Source organism: Dromiciops gliroides, chromosome 1 (assembly GCF_019393635.1).
Source record: "Dromiciops gliroides isolate mDroGli1 chromosome 1, mDroGli1.pri, whole genome shotgun sequence".
Lineage (NCBI taxonomy): Eukaryota > Metazoa > Chordata > Mammalia > Microbiotheria > Microbiotheriidae > Dromiciops > Dromiciops gliroides.
Genome location: NC_057861.1, coordinates 551512696 through 551535393, shown reverse-complemented (window position 1 = coordinate 551535393; position 22698 = coordinate 551512696). Strand labels below are relative to the sequence as shown.

Here is a 22698-nt window from a genome sequence, read left to right as displayed (position 1 = left end):
CTTGCACACCATTTTTTTTTTTAAGTGAGGCAATTGGGGTTAAGTGACTTGCCCAGGGTCACACAGCTAGTAAGTGTTAAGTGTCTGAGGCTGGCTTTGAACTCAGGTCCTCCTGAATCCAGGGCCGGTGCTCTATCCACTGCGCCACCTAGCTGCCCCAGACTTGCACACCTTTAATTCCAAATATCAGATATAATCAAAATGTGAACTCTATCACAAGGAATGCTTTGTTGAATGATACGACCACTAACATAAACACAGTTTAAATGTATATATGCTACATTAATTAATTCAGGATTGTAGTTGTGAACTGGTCTAGCTATTCTGAAATATGCCCCAAAAGTTACTAAACTGTTCAAGGTATTTGACACAGCAATACCACTATTAGGCTTAAAACCTCAAAGACCAGGGCAGCTAGGTGGTGCAGTGGATAGAGCACCGGTCCTGGAGTCAGGAGTACCTGAGTTCAAATCTGGCCTCAGACACTTAACACTTACTAGCTGTGTGACCCTATGCAGTAACAAATGAATTAGATGGAGTTCAATGAATCAAGGTGTCAAGTCGACTTCTTCACCAGTGTTTCAGTTTCTTTCTGGACAAGATTCCTGGCAATTCCACATGCTAACCTAAGCATGTAATTGTAAAACAAAGTTTCCAGTGTGAAGGCTTTGGATTGTGGCAGCCCCATCCCAGGCGCTGAAGCGAAATTTACCACAATGCAGCTAACAGAAGTAATATATTAGGAGTCTTATGACATTGAGGGGTCAAAGTACAAGTCATGTGTCAAACTAAAGGAAGGCAATATTATTATACTATTTATACATGAAGTATATCAGTGACATGCTGATGACAAGTACTATCAATGTCAACACTGAATAGACTGGCATGAAGCCCTAGAGATGCAAAGTTCAATGTCGACAAAATATATGTGTTGATCATATAGGCAAAACAAATGAAAATATAGGTCCTCTGAACAAGCTTCAGATATAATTTTTATATTAAAGATTTTGTAAATATATTAAGTGTGGTCAGACCTATTATGCAAATACATGCAATTGCTCTATATACACAAACACCATCAGCTGAGTCCCTTTCAGAATAGAGAAGATAAAGAGTGATATGTACAATAAGTCAACTCTGTGTGCTAACAAAGCAGTGGTTTGGCAAATTCAACTGATGAATAATTCTCAAATCATTTATATTTGGTTTTGGAAAGCATTTCCCTCCTCACTCCCTCATCAGACTGACCTTCCTAGTTACGTTTTGCTTCTGCTATCTGCATTCCCTAAGCATGTGCTGTTCCATTACTGGCAGGACAAAATGGCCAAAATCACAATAGGTAGCCAAAAGGAATCAGACTAAGATTGAAAGTTTTATACTAATAATCACCAACGTCATCCATGTATATAGAATGATATAAAGGTGACTATAACTAGAAGTTTTACTCAGAAGCCCAGGAACCTTTGATACACCTATTCCTTTAGAATAAGAGAGCACAGACTATCTCAGCAAGTCTACAAAAGGAACTTCTACCATTCATTTTCAGCATAGTGTTTAAGCTTTCATTAGATATGACAGGTGACAGAAATGAATAGATTTGACACAGGTTTAAATCAGGTTTAAAAGCAGTGTAATATAAACATTTCCTCCAAGAAAATACTAGGAGAGTTTTACCACCTCTCCTCTCCCTACTTACGTAAGATAGGTTCCTCTGGTGTTGACACTCATCATCAAATCTACTCTCTTTGTAGGTGTTTCCAGTGTGTTGGTCAAGCTGATGGCACTAGCATTGTTTACCAAAACGTCAATTCCTATTTTAAAAATAAAACATCTCATTTTAATGCTTTAAACTTCATCTGTGAATAATATATATAAATCTATTACTCTTAGTTGGACCCTTAGTCACATGGGTTCAAGTTAACCACATTCACACATGTATGACCAGTGCTCTAACTTACAGAGCACATTACATATTGATATAGTAAGGTAAGTAAGCTAATGTTGAACTAAAGCTGCACCGAACTGATTTTCAAAGGAATAGAACCACAAAAGTCCTAGGTAGGCCTAGTTTTTTCCTTGACCTCCTCCTACCTCCCACCTCCTCTTACCCACTGATCCCCAACACACTTCCATGTATCTTCATGCTGCTTTCTTGGTATCCACAGATCTCCACTGTGGTACCCAATGCAGGCACCCACCCTCTACACGAGTGTACAATGCTCTCCTCTCTCTTGGATTACCAATTGTAAGTGAAGGATTTACTTGCTAGCTGATGTTACTGACTGGAATGTTGAAGCTTCTTTCACTTCTGGGTCTCATATTCTGAAAGGACATAGCTGCTTCCTTACATGGGGCAAAATGATGCTATAAAGATTGGTATACAGGCCCAACCGTACAAAATTATGAAGTACACAGAGAAATGCCAACCTCCTACCTCTCATTTTATACCCCTCTCGAACCACATCTTTAATTTGGAGAAGTGGTTTAAAATGAGGCTATTAATTCCGTTAAATCTCTCCATCTTCTAAAGTCTTAATGCCCCCGGTACATATTTTGAAGTTACCATGTTCTTTGAAAATATACTTCCCATATAAGTAGGATTCAAATGTATTAATCTTTATTGTTTCTAGATAACCCAACTTAAATTTTCAAACGTAGAATTTTTATTTTTGGTCAGTGTTACAATTAGGAATCTGGTATCTCAGTCTAGTTCCTAAAATGTTAGTTTACTTCCCTGGGCATTCTCACTAATTCATGGAAAGGGCACCGAAGCAACTGTCTAAATGAGCAAGATGGAACCCATGGGAAGAGTTCCCAGATCTGAGGCGTGCTCCATATTCACTTTTCCCTAACCTCCAAAGCTGTGTCTCTCCTTGTCATCACTGCTTCTACCAAATTACTGAGTACCTAGTTTGTGCAAGGCCTCCATTAAGCCTTGTGGGAGAGTAAAATATAGTTTAAGATATGGTCCCTACCTCCTAGGATCTTATAATATAGTTGGGATGTAAATACATTAAAAAAACCCTAAATATAATGCAGCACAAAATAAGATCCAAGTAAGCGCTACAGGAATTTGAAATGGTGTAGCAGAAATAGTGTATGTTTCACGTTTTGGGGTTGGAGCAGCTAGGTGGCACAGTGTAGAGTGCCAGGCCTGGAATCAAAAAGACTGATCTTCCTGAGTTTAAATCTAGCCTCAGACAATGACCAGCTGTGTGACCTTGGGCTAATCACTTAACTGTTTGCCTCAGTTCCCTCATCTATAGAATGAACTAGAGAAGGAAATGGCAAACCATTCAGTATGTCTGCCAAGAAAACCCCAAATAGGGTCAGGAAGAGTTTGACTGACAAGACTGAACAACAACAACAAAAGCAGAAATGGTGGACTAGTTAATCATTTTGTACCTAAATTTCCTCATATATGAAATGGGAAAAATACTATTTCAAACTTTCTATTTTCAGGCATCCCTGTGAAGTAAGCTTTCTATAAATGAATTAAGAAAGTTCTCCATAAATATAAGTAATTATTACAAAGAAATCTCTGTATAAATATGAATTATTATCATTATTCTTTAGAATAGTGAAGGTGAAAAACCAATTCTGTCAGTGATGATTAGAGAAGGGGTAGGATTTAAGCCTGGAAGAAGAGATGCTACTTCAATATGCAGAGGAAAGAAAGGTAGGCATTTCAGGCAGGCAGAAAGGCACTGAGATAAGAGAGGAGAACATGTGTTCAGGGACTAGGGAGGAAACCAGTTTCAAAAAGCAGAGGATTTGGGGGCAGCTAGGTGGTGCAGTGCATAAAGCACTGGCCCTGGATTCAGGAGGACCTGAATTTAAATCCGGCCTCCCCCACTTAACACTTACTAGCTGTGTGACCCTGGGCAAATCACTTAACCCCCATTGCCCAGCAGCAACAACAACAACAACAACAACAACAACAAAAACCAAACAAGGAAACAAAAAAAGCAGAGGATTTGTGTCGGAAAGGAAGGCTGGACTGTGGAGAGCTCTGAATGCCAAGCTAAGGAGTTTGAAATTTACCCTGTGTGCAGCAGGAAACAAATGAAGGTTTCTGAAACAGTCCCATAGGTAGGAAAAGTTATACCTAGGTCTAGGGATGCTACAAAATTTATAATTTAAAAGCCCTATAACAATATGATCCCTGATGAAACTGCTCAGGTCTAATGACATCCCAGTGTTAAGCCAACATTTAACAAGTTATTAAGAAATTACCTCCAAACTTCTGTACAGCTTTCTCTACTGCATCACTGATTTGTTGTTCATCTCTCACATCAACAACACATGGTAAGGCCTTTCCTCCAACAGCTTCAACTAGAAAGGAAAAACAAGAAAAAGATTCATATTTTTTCCTTAGGGAAAAAAAAATATATCACCAAGTAGACTTTAAAATTTTACTAGTGACCTCATCTTACAAAAGGGGTATATTCTCCTAGGATTAGACTAGGAGGATTAGTAGTAAAACCAATCCTACTTTAATGAAAAGAAAGAAGTCAGCTAAAGGCAATTTGAAAAGAAATTAATCCCATCTTCAACTGAGTGATATCTTGGAAAGGTGTTAAAGTGAAAAAAAAACCTCAGGCCTCCATCTTTAAGCAGATGGGATCATGACTTTTTTCATGAATACTTTTTATTGATCTCTTGATACACATCATCTTTATTTCCAAATTTCCTACCTCTTTCCCACCCAAAGAGCTATCCCTTCTAACAAAGAATTAAAAAAAAAAAAAAGGTAGTTCAGCAAAACTGACCAACATATCAACGGAAACTAACAGTATGTGCTGTGTTTCACATCAATAGCCTCCTGCCTCTGCAAAAAAAGGGGCAGGGGGTGCATTCTCTTGATCTCTTTTGAGGATCAAGCTTGATCATTATAATAAATTTAATATATAATACTAGATACAATTTTTAAAGCATTTTTCAAATGTGATAGAAATACAGGATGGTATAATGGAAAACACAATGAAGCTATATCTGTAAGTCACTTAAACTTTCTAAGCCCAAGACTTTTCTCATATGCCAAATGGGGCTACCTACTTGATGGTGTTGCTGTGAGGAAAATGATTTTACCAAACATAAATCAAATAGTAAATCATATGATTAATTATTTCTATGGAAGGCTTTGAGTAAATTCTCAAGATGATGCTTCCCAGTTCATTTTTTAAAGACATTACACCAAAAGACCACTGCCATAATAAAACTTACTTTCTTCAGCAGCAGTATAGATAGTGCCTGGAAGTTTGGGATGGGCCTGGGTGGTCTTTGCAGCAATAACAATATTTGCCCCATCTTTTGCAGCTTTCAATGCAATTGCTTTGCCAATGCCACGGCTTGCACCAGTGATAAAGAGAGTACATCCAGCTAATTTTCTGAAACAGAAGAAAAACATCGATTAATAAAAGGAATTTGGTTATCCTTATATAAAACGCATGTTACAACTTAAATAAGAATATACACTAAACTGCAAGCTAATTCTGGGATTTTAGAGAAATAATACTTAAGAAATTTTTGATTGAAATTAAAAATCAATGGAGTTAATAAAAGAGAAAAAAAGTAACTGTTACATAGCAGGTGCTTACTGAATGCTTATTGACTAATTGATAATAGACCTAACACTTAGTATGTTTAAAAGAATTAAATTAATAAATTTTAACTAAATAAAAGCAGAGTTTTGTTTATTTAATATTTTCTTAAAGTGTCAACTCAAAGTGTTATTACTTTAACTCGTGAATTAACATTCTGTCTTCACTTGGGTATATTCTGTCTGGTAAATAGCGGTTGCTTAGATAACAATTGCTCCTATTGTGACATATTCTTAGATTACTTAAGAGAAAGTCATTTATTGAACTGTCTCTACATTGTAAAACTGTCTATTAAACTGTTTCTATAAGAGTTCTGAATTATTCTATGTAGGATATAAAAGCAGCTCAGTGGTTCATCAAAGGAGTTTCATGTGTTTACTCTCCTCCATACTTTCTCAACTCCAAATTCTCAATATTCCTGTCCTCAGAGAAGTGAAACATCTAACCTAGAGTTAGATGATGTGCATAAATGCAACAAAAGTATCAGAATACTTTTTTTTGTTTTGTTTTTTGGGTTTTTTAGCAGGGCAATGGGGGTTAAGTGACTTGCCCAGGATCACATAGCTAGTAAGTGTCAAGTGTCTGAAGCCAGATTTGAACTCAGGTACTCCTGAATCCAGGGCTGCTACTTTATCCACTGCACCACCTAACTGCCCCACTAGACTACTTTCCCCCCCCCCCCCCCACTACTTTTTTAAAGGAAAAGCATATGGCTCTTCTCAACAGTGCAGTGACCCAAGACAATTCCAAATGCTCTCCACACCCAGAAAAAAAGGACTGTGGATTCTGAATGCAGATTGAACCATACTGTTTCTACTTTTTTGTTGTTTTTCCTCTTTTTCGAGGTTTTTCCCTTTTCTTCTGATTCTTCTATCACAACATGACTAATGCAGAAATGTGTTCAATGTGATTGTACATATATAACCTATATCAGATTGCTTTATGTCTTGGGGAGGGGGGAGGGAACGGAGGATGGGAGAAAAACTTGAAACTAAAAATCTTATGAAAACAAATGTTGAAAACTATTTTCACATGTAACTGGAAAATAACAAAATACTTTTATGATAAAAACAAACCAAAAAACCAACAACCAACCAAACAAAAATAAATAAATAAAAGGGAAAGCATAAACACTTGTTTAGCTTATTAAAACTTTTTAAAAATAAAAATGTTTTTTTTTTAATAAAGAAAATGCAACATTGAACAGGGTCTATAGTTCTCTTTCCCTTAAGATTAGCAGAAATCTGTGGCTCCAGGGATTTTCTTAGGTTGTCTTAGATGCATGGACACTGCCTATTGGCTTCTCTTTAAGTCCCAACTAAAATCCCATTTTTTATATGAAGCTTTTCCCAACCCCTCTTAATTCTGGCGCCTTTCCTCTGTTAATTACTTCCCATTTATCCTATATATAGCTTATTTGAATATATTTGTTGGCATATTGTCTCCCCTATTCGATTGTGAGCTTCTTGGGGCAGGAACTGTATTTTGCCCTTTTTTGTATCCCCAGTACTTAGCACCTGGAACATAGTAGTCACTTAATAAAATATTTACTAATTAACTGATACTAAATAGGGCAGATTCCTTATTACATTGGACCTTTTTATAGGCCCAATTCATATGAATAATATTATGACTTTTATTTAGCTTTTGTTTATAGAAGACGAAAGCCTCTACGGTAGTTCTAGGAAATGTAGAAGTACCTCGACCTTTTAAATACAATTTATCAATTCTTTGTTAAGATAAGATTAAAAGTCAAAATAAAAATGTATAGATATGCAGTACCAATTTGCCAGGCAAAGTGTATGTCCTAACTGCTCCATAATTTATGCTCCTAGGCCCATGCAACTCAAAATTAAATCAATGAACATACTTATATTAAGTACTTACAATGTATTAGGCACTGTGCTAAGCATTGGGCTACAAAAACTCCCTGTTCTCAAGGAGCTTGGGGAAGCTGTGTACAAAGAGATATACACAAATCATGTGCAAAGTAGACCTGAGGTAGATGGCCATTAGATTAAAGTAATATATCCCTTCCTTAACAATTTAACCCAAATATACTATTTTTATTGTTTGAATTATGAATATAATTATGGATGAGTAGGATAGACTGAAGAGTACCTTTGTTTTGTTTTTTTTTTCCAAATTAGAAGTTAATGAGATTCTAACAGGGCTTTAAAATCTACTTTTTTTTTTTAAGTGAGGCAATTGGGGTTAAGTGACTTGTCCAGGGTCACACAGCTAGTAAGTGTTAAGTGTCTAAGGCCGGATTTGAACTCAGGTACTCCTGACTCCAGGGCTGGTGCTCTATCCACTTCGCCACCTAGCTGCCCCCGTAACAGGGTTTTTAACAATCTTGAAACAGATTATGAACAGCCCTATAATTTAAAACAGCATTTAGTTCAATAAAAAAAACACCACAACTATATTAGATAGGACAATAACAGGTTTGGCACTGCCTTAATCACATAATTTTACAAAAATCATTTTCCTCTTTGTGGTTCACTTTCTTTTTTTTCTTTTTTAACATAAACATGAAAACAAGGGGATTTCCATATATAGAGCAGAACATAAAAAGAATATTCTATATGAAATCAAGATTCTTCAATTCATAGCACTTTCTTCTTTTTGTGTGTGGAGTATTCTACATGCTTTCTTTTTTAAAGAAAATTATTTTATTTGTTATATATAATTATATTTTATACATATATCAAACAGATGTAATATACAGAAAGATACATATATGACATATGTAATGTAAAATTTCTACATTATTACATTTAGATATACCTAGATATATTCTAATACATATAACTCAGTATTTTAATTCCTTAAATAACTGTTTTATAAATAAAAAATACATATCAATTTATATAATTTCTATGACAAATTTGTTAAATATAATTACTATATAAATAATGCCTAAATAACTTATAAATGCTCAACATATATGTGTGTGTATATATATATATGTATATACTTCCTGTATCCTTCCCAGCACACCCTTCCCCCACCTTTTCAAATTAAACTATTATTAAAACTTTAAATATTTCAAAACAGTCATTAGTAGTCCTAAAAATGAAATATAAAAATTAAAAGTTAGCAAGAGAGACAGTTTCACATAGTTGGGGGTGGAGCCAGGCTTTGAGGTTAGGAAGATCTGAGTTCAAAGAACTACTCCTGAAACATAATAGTTTAGTGAGTCTCAAACTTTCACTGCTCCAGGATCCACCATAAATTGCAGATGTTTTGTGGTATTGCCAATTTTCACAAAGAATGTTTCCAGATGAAGAGTTGCCTGCACTAATGAAATCACAGGTCCCAACCAAATAAAAAGTTTAAACAACATTCAAAAGTATTCCAAGTTGTTATAGTCTACAAACCTAATAAATTAACAAATCTATATAAATAATGTTTTCCTATGTTCCAAGAGGAGTTAGTGGTTAATTATCAACACAGGCAGAAAATGATTAAAACTTCAAGCTAAAAATAAGGATGTTTATGGAACTTGGATAAGCTATTAAAAAGTAAATCAGAGCTAGATGTTTACAATGTATCTCATAATTACATTATCTTAACAATAATGTAAGCACATCAAACATTTAGCTCAGGGCACAATATTTAAATCTTAAATGTTTCGTAATACATAATTTTTTAAAAACTACTTAAGAAAACAATTGTTTTAAGTATTCAAGAACTGAATTGAATAATTGGATTGAATCGAATAATTGAATCTAGTAGGTTGGACTAGTTGGCCACTGAGGTCTTTTCTAAATCTGACATTCTGGAATTGAGGAGAAAGATCTGATTAAAAAAAGATCATAACGAACAACTGAGTGTATGTCCGCGTGGTTATAGTAACCTTTCACCTAAATAAAGATCTCACAAAGTTTTCCTAAAGGGGAAGAGAAGCAAAGTGGGTATCCAGCCAAATTCACCAAGAATCCTGACAAGAAGGTCTTGAAAATTCCCAAAAGGGAGAGGGCGCCCAAGTTTGTCCTTTGAATTGGAATTTAAACTTTTACAGCTTTGAAAGTTTCAAGCCATGCTTAAGCCCCGCCCCCTTCGACCTGGTCAAGCACTTAAAAAAAGAAGTTAGCTCCTGGATTTCCTGGGAGAACCTCTCAAGTTAATTTAAAAAGTAACTTCAGTTTAAAGTTTGGGGCGAAGAAAAAGTTGTGCACAGAATTCCGCTCTGGAAAACAGGACATATAAAAATGTATCAAAGTGGGAATTTTTTGGTAAAAGTCACGCCACTTTGGGGGATCAGAGACTGTAAAAGTTATTACCGTGGGATAGAAGTCTTTTAAAAGTCCCTTCCGTTTGGGGCTGGGGGCGAGGGATTGTAAAAGTCCCTCTCATTTGCTGGGGGCTCGTAAAAAGTCCCTCCCGGTTGGAGGAAAAACGGTTGTAAAAAAACAGAACCCTTTTTTGGGGGGGGAGGGGCCTTGTCCCTCCAGATGGGGCAGGGGCTTGGTAAGAAGACCCCCCCCCCCGCAGCCCCGTATTAGGGGGAAAGGGACGGGAGGGGGTGGTCTGGAGTGTTCAGGCCAGATGTGTATATCTGTGTTTCGTGTCTCGTGTTGTGTCTGCGCCGAGCCCGGGCTCCGGCCGCCGCCTTCCCGCACAGCGCGGGCCCTTCCTTACCCGGTGTTGGGCAACATGCTTCCTGTGGGACTGGCGAGCGGCGCAGGGCAGTGGGGGGCCGATGGAGGGCTCCTGGAGAGCAGCGGCAGCAGGTTCTCCAGCTCAGGCGGAAGTGGCGGCAACAGAAAAGCTGCAGCAGCGGCGGCGGCGGCGGCGGCGGCTTCGGCGGCGGCGGCGGCGGCGGCTGCTGCGACCAGAGTAGGGCAAAGAGTCGGGCTGTGGAGCTCGGTACGAGTGGAACTCGGCTTGGGGCTCCCGGGGTTAAGAGTGACAGGAGATAAACTTGGGGAGGGTGGAGGTGAGAGTGGGTGACCTTTAAGGAGAAGTCCCGCGGCCGCCTTTCCCTGTACAAAGGTCACAAAACTCGCAGAGCCGGGATGATGATGTTAAATCTGCTGCAGCAGCGGGAGCGGCGCGCTCCCGCCGCGCGCCACCCCACCGAGCCCAGGCTCGCGCTTCTTGGCCAGGGGGAGGAGCATGCGTCAATCCGTCCCCCAGCGGTCTACGGCTGGCTCCGTGGGCCCTGCGCCCGGCCGGCCCAGCCAGCCAGCCCGCTAGCGCGCGCCTCGCGAGGCAGCCCTCGTCCTCTCTGGCCCCGCCCCTGGTCGCGGGGGCACTTAACTTACCTCGACAATCGGTCTCCCAGCTGACGTCCGCGTTCCAGGCGCGTAGGCCGCCTCGCGCGGCCGCGCGCGATCACAGGCGCAAGAATCCCGGCTGCCTCGCGTGCCACGCCTCCAACCCCTCCTCCTCCCTGCTCCTCCCGCCCGGTTTCTTCTTTTTCCCATTTTCTCTTTCTAGTGAGGGGAGAAGAGAAAGGGTCATGGTCATGGTCATCGTAGAAGGCTGGGTAGGGTGAAAAAAAGAAAGCAAGAGTGAGGAGAAAGGAAGGGAGGTTGGCCTGGAAAGGGGAAATACTCCAGGCTGGGTAGAGTAAAGGTAACCACCCTTACAAGGTTGCCTTCAATTCTCGGTGCTATGTTCACTGGTCTCACCTATAAAAAGAGGAGTTGGTCTAAATGCAGGGATTCTTAACTTTGTGAACTTTAAAAATATTTTTATAACATTTCAATATAACCCATTATATTTGTATATAATTATATTATAAAAATGATAATTATAATTTTACTTTGTAAACCTATGTATTTTATTTTGGGCACAGTCTGAGAAGGGGTCCATTAGCTTCCCCAGCTGCTAGAACGGGGTGGGGGTGGGGGAATCTTTCAGTTTCATTCCAGCTGCGAAATTCAATTACTTTCAGAAAGCCCGTTGACAAACTGGAGAGTGTCTGCAGTCCCAGCGCATCCAAGGTATTAGATTTAGAAACCAACCGTATCATGAAGAAAATTTGAAGGAAATGACAGTTTTTCTGCTTAGACAAGAGGAGAGGAGGAAGATAAGAGATTTGATTGCTACCTTCGAGTTTTTAAAAGGCTGTTGTGATAGAAATAGTAGATGAATTCTGGATACGTAGAGGCGTTTTTCTACACTGAAATTTCCCCACATCAATGAAATAAAAGGTCCAGAATCACCCTCAAAATAGATGGAAATTGTGAAAATTGTAGAACATTTAAAAAAAAACACAATTAAAAGCAACCATTAGTGGACTGTTTTAATAGGTAGTAGAGATAGTCCACCAAGTGCTAAATAAGGACCCATGTCAAAGTTTGCCTTTGGATTATAAATGTAGGACTAACAAGGACCTCATTTTACAGATATGGAAACTCAGGCACATGGAAGTTAAACTACTTGACAAAGGTCACACACTCTTAGAGTCAGGGCTCTTTTTTATATTTTTCTTTCTTTTTTACATTAATAGTTTTTTATTTTCCCCCAATTGCATATAAAGATAATTTTCAACATTCATTTTTATAATATTTTTGAGTTGCATATCTTTCTCCCTACCTCCTCCAGACAGCAAGGAATCTGATATAGGTTATACATGTACAATCATGTTAAACAAATTTCCACATTAGTCATATTGTGAAAGAGGAATCACTACCAAAGGGGAAAACCTTGAGAAAGAAAACAAACAAAAAAGTGAAAGTAGTATGTGTGAAAAAAGCAAACAACCAAAAATAGAGGGCAGCTGGGTGGGCGCAGTAGATAAAGCACTGGCCCTAGATTCAGAAGGACCTGAGTTCAAATCCGGCCTCAGACACTTGACACTTATTAGCTGTGTGACCCTGGGCAAGTCACTTAACCCTCATTGCCCCGCAAAAAAAGATAAAAAGAAAATAGTTTGCTTCAATCTGCATTCAGACTCCATAGTTCCTTCTCTGGATGTGGATAGCATTTTCCATCACAAGTCTTTTGGAATTGTCTTTGATCATTGTATTGCTGAGAAGAGTTAAGTCTATTATAGTTGATCATCACACAATGCTGTTACTGTGTACAATGTTCTCCTGGTTCTGTTCACTTCACTAAGCATCAGTTCATATAAGTCCAGGTTTTTTGAGTCAGTGTTCTTTCCACTGTACCGCACAAGAAGTCCTACTTTGGGTGGGAAGCTGACCTTTTCAGAGATCCACTGATTTTTTTTTTTCCTTTGGCTACACTATTTTGTTTCTTTTCTTACTTTGCTGACCCCTTCTGAGTCTTCTCTACTCATTCTTTCCACCTTCTGTATGGGACTTTTTGCATTTATTTTTCTACATTTCCTCATCTCACACATGTTCAACTATTCCGTTTATGTAAATGTGACAGGAATCCATGTTCTCCTAAGCTTCTGTCACATGCCTCCAATTCTCCATTTCCTTATTGATACACCTCAAATTCAAGGTGACTAAAACTGAACTTATCTTCCATTTACCCCTCTTCTTCCATTTAGTTTTCTCTATTTTCTCCTCAGTCAATAAACTAGCATTTATCAAGTAAGTATATCAATAGGGCTATACCAGGTACAGTGCAAAGCACTAGGGATGCCAAGAAAGGTAAAAATTAGTCCCTGTTCTCAAGGAACTCAGAGTCAAAGGCGGCCGGGGGGGGGGGGGAACGGGGACACACACAACATGTAAATAACTATGTGCAAGCAAGATATATATACAGATTAGTTTGAGATAATCAACAGAGGGAAGAAACTAGCATTAAAGGGAATGAGGGGTAACTTCTTATAGAAGGTAAAATTGTAGCCGGGACTTAAAGAAAGCTAGGGAATCCAAGAGATGGAGATGAGGAGGTGGAGCATTCCAGGCATGGGGGACAACCAGTAAAAAAAAAAATCAGAGTAAGGGAGTGGATTGTCTCATACAACGAATAGCAAGACGGCCAGTGTCACTAGACTGATGATTGTATGGAGTCAAGTAAGATATAAGAGGATTGGGCATGTAAGAGGGTACAGGTTATGAAGTACTTTATATGCCCCAAAGAGCTTTTTTATTTGATCCTGGAGGTAATAGGAAGCCACTAGAAATTATTTAATGGGGGTGGAGGGTTTGGATTGAGGGGAAGATGAGGGATGACAGTCAGATCTAAACTTTAGGAAGATCAGTTTGACAGCTGAATGGAAAATGAACTGAAGAGACCTGAGGCAAAAGGTTATTGTAAAGGTACAGGGATGAGGTGATGAGGGCCTTTACCAGGGTGGGAGCAGTGTTGCAGGAGAGAAAAGAGAGTATACTAGAGATATTATGAATGTAGCCTCTACAAAGGTGGACAACATTGACAATGTAGGAGGAGGGGAGTGGGCAAGAGTGAAGAGTTGAGGATGACCCTAGGTTGCAGTCATGGGGGATGAGGAGGATAAAATCCTTTAAATTTTTCCTCAGGAGCCTAGCTTTAAAGTCCAAGTTCCTTTAATCAGTCAAGCGTAAGGAGTTATATGTGTGTTGCCCATGTAGGCTAAATCCACATGGGCCAATCTAGATTTGACTTGCAAGAAAGCATGAATAGGGGCAGCTAGGTGGCACAGGGGATGGAGCGCCAGCCCTGGAGTCAGGAGTACCTGAGTTCAAATCCGGCCTCAGAGATTTAAAACTTACTAGCTGTGTGACCCTGGGCAAGTCACTTAACCCCAATTGCCTCACTAAAAAACAAAACAAAAAAGAAAGCATGAATACATATTCCTAGAGTCTCTTCCACTCACCTTTTTTCAAGGGAGACATTGTTCCCACCAAGAAGAGAGGAAGATTGACACCAGAGGCTGACAACTCTGCTCTTCTCAGAGAATGGATATCAGACTAGAATTACATCTTTCTGTCCCCACCAAATATTGTTAGTCTAGGGGAAATAATTTTTAGGCTCAAGCTAAACTCCTCCTGATTGCTATCCTTGACAGATTAAGTGCCCCAGACTGTATATCCAAGGATTGACTCCCAGCCAAATGCCAGTTCCATAAAGGGCAACAGATAGCAAGTAAACCCATTTATTCTAGTTGACCACAAACAGAATTCAGAGAAAATATACAGCTGGAATCTATACTAACAATATAAAGTTCAGAGTGAATGAGCTGTCCCATTGGGAGTAAGCTATCTCAACTAAACTAAAAGAACTCTAGATTTCAACCTGGAATATTTCCCAAAGTCTCTTGTGTAATAAGCTGAGGACAGGGACATGTAGAGAGCCTGGAACTTCATGCACTCTTTATCAAAACCCAAAAGTCGAAAGACCAGTCTCTTTCTTCTCCCAGGCAAAGTATTGAGTAATCAATCTCCTCCAATAAGGAGAAGCCCATGCATATGGGATTTGAGCCACAAGTTACACAAGAATTTATAAAGCAACCTAGAAAATGAAGAGGAATTAAGAAGCCTTTTGATGTGCGTGAAAGAGGACTGTAAACGCTAGCTTAACATAAAAAAAAAAACCACCCAAACAACTAAGTTCTTGGCAACTGGTCGTATGATTTCTTGGCAAAGAGAGGGAGAAGAAATGGAAGACGTGTCAAATTTTATATTCTTGGGCTCAAAGATCACTGTAGACATAATTGAAGAGATGAAATTAAAAGATGCTTGCTCCTTGGAAGGAAAACTAAGGCAAATCTAGACAACATACTAAAAAGCAGATATATCACCTTGTCAACAAAGGTCCATGTACTCAAAGCTATGCCTTTCTCATTAGCAATGTATGGCTGTGAGAACTGGACGATAATGAAAGCTGAGTGCTACAAAATCATTGTTTTTTAATTGTCCTAGAGAAGATTTTTTTTAATTATAAAAGTATTATTTTCCAGTTACGTGTAGAGATAGTTTTCAATATTTGTTTTTACTTGTCTTTAATTTATTTTGTTATTTTCCAGTTACATATTACATATAAGGATAGTTTTCAACATTTGTTTTCACTGGATTTTTAGTTCCAATTTTTTCTTTTCTCCCCCCACCTTCCCTCCTTCCTCCCCAAGACAGAAAGCAGTTTGATATAGGTTGTATATGTACAATCACATCAAACATTTCTACATTAGTCACCTTGTGAAAGAAGAATCAGAGCACAAAGGAAAAACTTCAAACAAGAAGGGGAAAAAACAGTCCAAAAGTAGAAACAGTATGATTCAATTTGCATTCATAATTCACAGTTCTTTTTTCTGGATGTTGAAAACATTTTCTATCACGAGTTCTTTGAAACTGTTTTGAATTGTTGCACTGCTGAGAAGAGCCAAGTCTATCCCCATTGTTCATCATACAATCAACATTTGTTTTTATAAGATTTCTAGTTTCAAATTTTTCTCCCTCCCTCCCCTCCTTCCCCCCTCCCCAAGACAGCAAGTAATCTGATATAGGTTATATATGTACAATCACATTAAACAAATTTTTGCATTAGTATTGCTGTGAAAGAAGAATCAGAGCAAAAAGGAAAAACCTCAAAAAAGAAAAACAACAGCACCAAAAACAAAATAAATAGTATGGTTCAATCTACATCCACATTCCACAGTTCTTTTTTTTTTTCTGGATTTGGAGAGTATTTTCCATAATGGGTCCTTTGGAACTATCTTGTACCGTTGTATTACTGAGAAGAATCAAGTCTATCACAATTGATCAACACATAATGTTGATGATATTGTATACAATGTTCTCCTGGTTCTGCTCATCTCACTCAGCATCAGTTCATGCAAGTCCTTGCAGGTTTCTCTGAAATCCACCTGCTCATAGTTTCTTACAGCACAATAGTATTCCAATACATTCATATACCACAACTTGTTCAGCCATTCCTCAATTGATGGGCAACCCCTCAATTCTGGAAAAGACTTTAAGAGTTCCTTGGACAGTAAGGAGATCCAATCAGTTGATACTTAAAGAAATTAATTCAGGCTATTCCCTGGAAGGTCAATACTGAAGCTGAAGCTTAAATATTTTGGTCACATAATGAGAAGACAAGACTCATTGGAAAACACCCTGATGTTGGGAAAGATTGAAGGCAAAAGGAAAAGGAGACAGCAGAAGATAAGGTGGATAGTATCATGGAAGCAATGAACATAAACATGGACAGACTTTGAGAAATTGTAGAGGATAGAAGATTCTGGCATGTGATGGTCCATGAGGTCACAAAGAGTTGCACTCAACTGAACAAGAATAAAAGGGATATAAATATTATTAATGAAATAAGCCCTACTCAAAAGAATCTTGCATTTTAAGCTTTGTACTTTAGCTGGATTTGAACGTTTTTTTCTCCTGAAGTCCCGTAGCTTTTACCACACACTCAAGTTCTCAATTATATATCTCATACTATTTTTATTTATTTTATCAGACTCTGAAAATAAATGACCAAAGAGCCACCAAAGTTATGCAACAACTGTTAACTCTGATAATACCAAAGAGTTCACAGAGTTTGTATACTGTTAACTCTGAAAAACTAAAAAAATAAATAAATAAACCAAGGAGCCACAGAAGTAATAAGGAAAAAGCTTTCTTTATTCTTTTGAAGGAGGGAAATTAGATACTCATGTCAGGGTCTGCTCTAGGACCAAGCAGACCCCAGACAGTGAGACTAAGTCTTGATACATATAGCTGTGGCTAGACAAAAAACGAGCAGTGAGATATAGCCATAGAAGTGAGAGGTAATAGGAACAACAAGGCAAGTTTGCCTAGTGAAAAAAAAATCTATTCATAGCAGGGCTTTGTGACTAGAACATGGTTCCTGCAGTTGCTTGTCTGAGTTCAGGGACCACCTGGGGCTGGTTTGAGCCAAGTCTGCAGATTTAGTAGCAGCAGAATTCATCCAGAGGATTGAGCACAAAGGATTTTTAAAAATTTATTTTTATTTTCTTGCAGGGTAATGGGGGTTAAGTGACTTGCCCGGAGTCACACAGCTAGTAAATGTCAAGTGTCTGAGGCCAGATTTGAACTCAGGTACTCCTGAATCCAGGGCCAGTGCTTTATCCACTGCTCCACCTAGCTGCCCCAGCACAAAGGATTTTTGTCATGACAAGCTCAAGGCCCAGCTTGCTTGTTTGCTGGGACTTAGCTTTGGAAAACAAGGTATCTCCTAATAGTAAGAAAAGAGAGGGGGGCAGCTAGGTGGTGTAGTGGATAAAGCACCAGCCCTGGATTTAGGAGTACCTAAGTTCAAATCCAGCCTCAGAAACTTGACACGTACTAGCTCTGTGACCCTGGGCAAGTCACTTAATCCCCATTGCCCCGCAAAAAAAACAAAAAAACAAAAAAAAGAAAAGAGAGGAGTAAAAAGAGGAGTGGTCTTGGCATGGGGGTCCTGACAATGTGTATATGGCCTTCCTATTTGATTGCAAGTTCCTCAAGGGCAAGGTTCATATTTTCTGCTAAGTCATATGTGTGTACAACCATATATTGCAAAATCAATATCTCTCTGTCTGTCTGTCTGTCTCTCTCTCATTGTCTCTCTGTTGTTCCCTATCCTCTGTTTGTTATGTCCAGTCATAGGACTGTCTATGAAAAACATTCTGCAAATATCTGTGCTCTTCCTTATATAATCAGACTGACTTCTTGCTACCCTACTATGCCTCCTTCCCCCACAATCTCTCACCACTAAAGACAGGCTAACCTAGAGGAAGGTATGTGGTACAATAAATACAGTGCTGCATTTAGACTCAGAAAGAACTGAGTTCAAATCTTGCCTTAGAGACTATGATCCTGGTTGGGCAAGTCACTTCCTCAGCCTCAGTTTCCTCATCTGTAAATTGGTTATAATAATAACACTTACCTCATAGGTTTGGGAGTATCATAGAGATAACACTTTTAAAACACTTTGCAAACTTTAAAGCACTCTATAAATTTTATATGTTTTTAATGTTATTATTATTATATTACTCAACAGAACTGCAAAGTAAGTAATTTATCTCCCTTCCCATTCTCTCCCATTCTCTGGAATCATCTTTGCCTCCCAAAGCATCCCTGCCTCAAGTATATTTCCTTTCTACTGTCTTCTGATTTGCCAGACCCTTCCTGGGACCCTGGACTCTGCTAGGTGAACATTTTGCCCCAAACTAGGCTACCATATCACTTCTGGGCCATTTCCAAACTTCATAAATAACCCCTCCATTCTCGCCTCTACTGTTTTCTAGACTCCCCCTTATGTGCTATCTTCTTTCATTAGAATGTAAATTCTTTAAGGTAAGGGACTTTCCTTAATTGCTTATATTTGTATCCCTAGTGCTTAGTATAGTGCATGGGATATAGTATGTGCTTAATAAAAGCTTTTCCATTAATGCATTAATTTATTCTTTCATTCACCAGGAACAGTCTCTAATATTTTCTCTGTCACAAAGATGGGATTTTAAAAAAAAATTCTAAAAAAGAACCTTCCAGCACTTCCATCCAGCACCAGTGGATGGAGGTTTAACCTTTTGGCATCTTGGGATTAAACACTGACATTACTGGATACTAAGGACAAAGTTTTTGGCTTCCTTGTAGAGTCAGATTTGGTTAGACTGATTCATCTGAAGATAAATAGAGACAAAGTTCAGAAAGTCTAGCTGCACGAGTTTCTGGGAAATGTAGTATCAAACAGATATAATTCTTTGTTACTGTCCCAGCAGAGACTGAAAGACTCTCTCAGGAGATATGCACAGACATTGTTGGGAAGAGGTGCCATATGTACAGTTTGAGGGAGGAGAGAACAGAAGAAATGGTCATTGGGGTGACAGTAAAGAGGAGTGACTAGCCATGGCTAGTGTTGAGTGCAACTGGGCTCCACCATGGCTGTTGGCATCCTTGTCCATTGAAGCATAGAGTATATGATATAAGAATATGAAGTGTGAACTTTCCCCTGACCAAGAATTCATATGGATGTGAAATGTCTTTTGGCATCTTTTCCACCTCCCTTTTTGTATCATAGGATGAGTAGGTCTAATGCAGAAGGTATTCTAATTCTTTAAAGTTGGCTGCTTGCTATTTTAATTAGAACAAAGCTGGCTTACTGTAGATATAAAATTATGACCAGTCATATCTGCTTTTACTTGTGAATTTAATCATTTGAAAAGGGGAAATGGGGTAGCAAAAGAGAGAAACAGTAACAGTAAAATTATTATTTCATAGAAATAAATAGAGGTCTGAATTCCCTGTTTAAAATTCTAGGATTCTGGGCTAGCTGAGGGCTTTGAATAACTGAGAAAGAATTTTGTTGGTATTGATTTTTCATGTTTTGTATAAATATTTAAAGCAGAGTAAAAGTTCAGCCAGAATTTTTCTGCTCTCATACTAGAATGTGTCATTGATTATTGCTGTTTGTAAGGAAACTGGTTGTCTGATCATATCTCCTCCTTCATTTTATTCTCTGTGTGCCATGAATGTATAGAGAAAAATCTCTGCATAAGTGAAGTCAAGGGTGCTAACTAGGGAGTAGGAACTGCTTAGTGGGAGTAGAAAAGGAGTGTTGACATAGCTTGTAATGCCTAAATTCCAACTGTGGAGGCCAAAGGAGGTCATGAGTACATTTTTGCCTTCATTCTTCAAACTCAGAAAGCACAGAATTTATAACTTTTATATCTAAATCTGCCAAAACCCAGTAAAATAATTTAACATATTGCCTCTTTCCTCTGCCTTATAAAGGAGAGAGTGATGTGAAGAGACATATTAGAAGACAAAACTCAAGAAATGGCCTCAAATGTCTTATATACTAATGTACCAAGTACTGGCAGTAAGCAAGGTGAACTGAAAGTCCTAATGCAATGAGGTAAACTCTCATGTCACCATCCATTGCACTCATAGATCCAGAAAATTAAGCATGTTACAATCACATAGTTTATTTTTCAATAATATGGAACTAAGGGGGCAGAGCCAAGATGGCAGAGGAAAGGCAGTGACTTCCCTGAGCTCTCTCTAGGACCCCTCCAAATGCCTTCAAATAATGCCATAGGACAATTCCTGGAGCAGCAGAACCCACAAAGGGATGAGGTAAGATCATTTTCCAGCCAAAGACAGCTTAGAAGGTCAGCATGAAAGGTCTGTTGTACCAGGGTGATAGTGGAACACAGATCCTTACAGACTGTGCCAGCACAGATCCAGCCCCAGGCAGGCCACCCCAGAGAAACAGGCCTCAGGAATCTCGGAATTAGCCATGGCAGCAGCTACTTCTGAAACTCAACTCACAGATGGTGAGGGGGTTGAGTGGTTATCCAGAGGGAGATTACAGGGGTCTCTGCTGGTGTTGAGGCAGGACTCTGTTGTTTTGTCTGTGCTTGGACCCGGGAAGCAGTCTTGGGAGGCAGCCCAGGTGGGGGAGGGGCGCAGGCACACCAGAACCTGCAGCCACAGTGAACAGGACTCTCTTTTAGGTTAAAGGGCAAGTAGGCCTGTGGTTGTTTGCAGACCAGAGCACAGGCCAGGGGAGTGGTGAACCCTGGACCCCCTTGAAGCTTGGGACAGTGCATCCTGCAAGCAGTGCTCCACTCTAAGAAGGAGTTAAAAGTCAAGAAATAGGACAGGAAAATGAACAGACAGAAAAAAAATTCTGACCCTAGAAAGTTTTTATGGTGATAAGGAAGATTGAGGTGCACCTTTAGAAGAGGATAGCAAGGTCAGGGCTCCTATATTCAAAGCTTCCAAGAAAAATATGAGTTGGTCTCAGGCCATAGAAGAGCTCAAAAAGGACTTTGAAAATAAAGTAAGAGAGGTAGAGGAAAAAATGGAAAGAGAAATGAGAAAGATGAAGAAAGTCATGAAAAAAAAAAAGTCAACGGCTTGAAAAGCCAAATTGGCCCAATGGAAAAAGAGGTATAAAAGCTCTCTGAAGAAAATAATTGCTTAAAAATTAGGATTGAACAAATGGAAGCTAATGACTTTATCAGAAATCAAAACACAATAAAGCAAAACCAAAGGAATGAAAAAATAGAAGGCAATGTGAAATATCTCCTTAGAAAAACAACTGACCTAAAAAATAGATCCAGGAAAGATAATTTGAAAATTATTGGATTAACTGAAAACCATGATCAAAAAAAGAGCTTAGATATCATCTTCTAAGAAATAGGGAAAATTGCCCTGATTGCAGAAGGTAAAATAGAAATTTATAGAATCCACCAATCACCTCCTGAAAGAGATCCCCAAATGAAAACTTCCAGGAATATTATAGCCAAATTCCAGAGCTCCGATGTCAAGGAGAAAATATTGCAAACAGCCAGAAAGAAACAATTAAAATATTGTGGAGCCACAGTCAGGATAACACAAGATCTAGAAACTTCTACATTAAAAGATTGGAGAACTTGGAATATGATATTCTGGAGGACAAAGGAACTGGGTTCACAACCAAGAATTACCTACCCAGCAAAACTGAATATATTATTTCAGGGGGGAAAATGGGAATTCAATGAAAGAGAGGATTTTCAGGCATTCGTGATGAAAAGACCTAGGCTGACTTTCAAATACAAGACACTAGAGAAGCATAAAAAGGTAAACAGGAAAAAGAAATCATGAGGGATATTAAAAGGTTAAACTGTTTACAATGCTACACAGAAAGATGATACTTGTAACTCACAAGAACTTTCTCATTATTAGGGCAACTGAATGGAGTATATTTAGACAGAGGGCACAGGTATGAGTTGAATATGAATGGATGATATCTTTTAAAAAAATTAAGGAGTAAGAGGAATGCACTGGGAGAAAGGGAAAGGGAAAGGGAGAGGTGGAATGGGGTAAAGTATTTCACATAAAAGAAGCAAGAAAAAGCTTATGGAGTGGAAGGGGAAGATGGGGGAGATGTGGGGGAGTGAGTGAGTCTTATTCTCATCAGAATTGGCTCAAAGAGGGAATGACATACACACTCAATTAGATATAGTAATATATCTTTTTTTTTTTTTTGGTGAGGCAATTGGGGTTAAGTGACTTGCCCAGGGTCACACAGCTAGTAAGTGTTAAGTGTCTGAGGTCAGGTTTGAACTCAGGTCCTCCTGAATCCAGGGCCGTTGCTCTATCTACTGTGCCACCTAGCTGCCCCTATAGTAATATATCTTGTCCTTCAGGAAAGCAGGAGGGGAAGGGGATGGGGGGGGGGCGTGAAGGGAGGGCAGATTGCGGGGAGGGGGCAGTCAGAAATAAAACACTTTTGAGGA

The 22698-nt window shown here is 38.9% G+C and overlaps 1 protein-coding gene across 3 annotated transcripts in view; it reads right to left on the bottom strand.

Annotated features, from left to right (window-relative positions):
* HSDL2 (hydroxysteroid dehydrogenase like 2) overlaps window positions 1-22698 on the bottom strand; it is a 179342-nt gene that overhangs the window by 26319 nt on the left and 130325 nt on the right. Inside the window, exons 2-5 of one of the 3 annotated variants that reach the window (XM_043976809.1) lie at window positions 10877-11047; window positions 5227-5390; window positions 4237-4335; window positions 1697-1811 (exon numbers count right to left, since the gene is read on the bottom strand). In XM_043976809.1, coding sequence (XP_043832744.1) covers window positions 1697-1811; window positions 4237-4335; window positions 5227-5390; window positions 10877-11047 — 549 coding nt within the window. Of the gene's footprint in view, window positions 1-1696; window positions 1812-4236; window positions 4336-5226; window positions 5391-10250; window positions 10703-10876; window positions 11048-22698 lie in introns of those variants that run through there. The other 2 variants (XM_043976811.1, XM_043976810.1) reach the window with 2 other exon arrangements.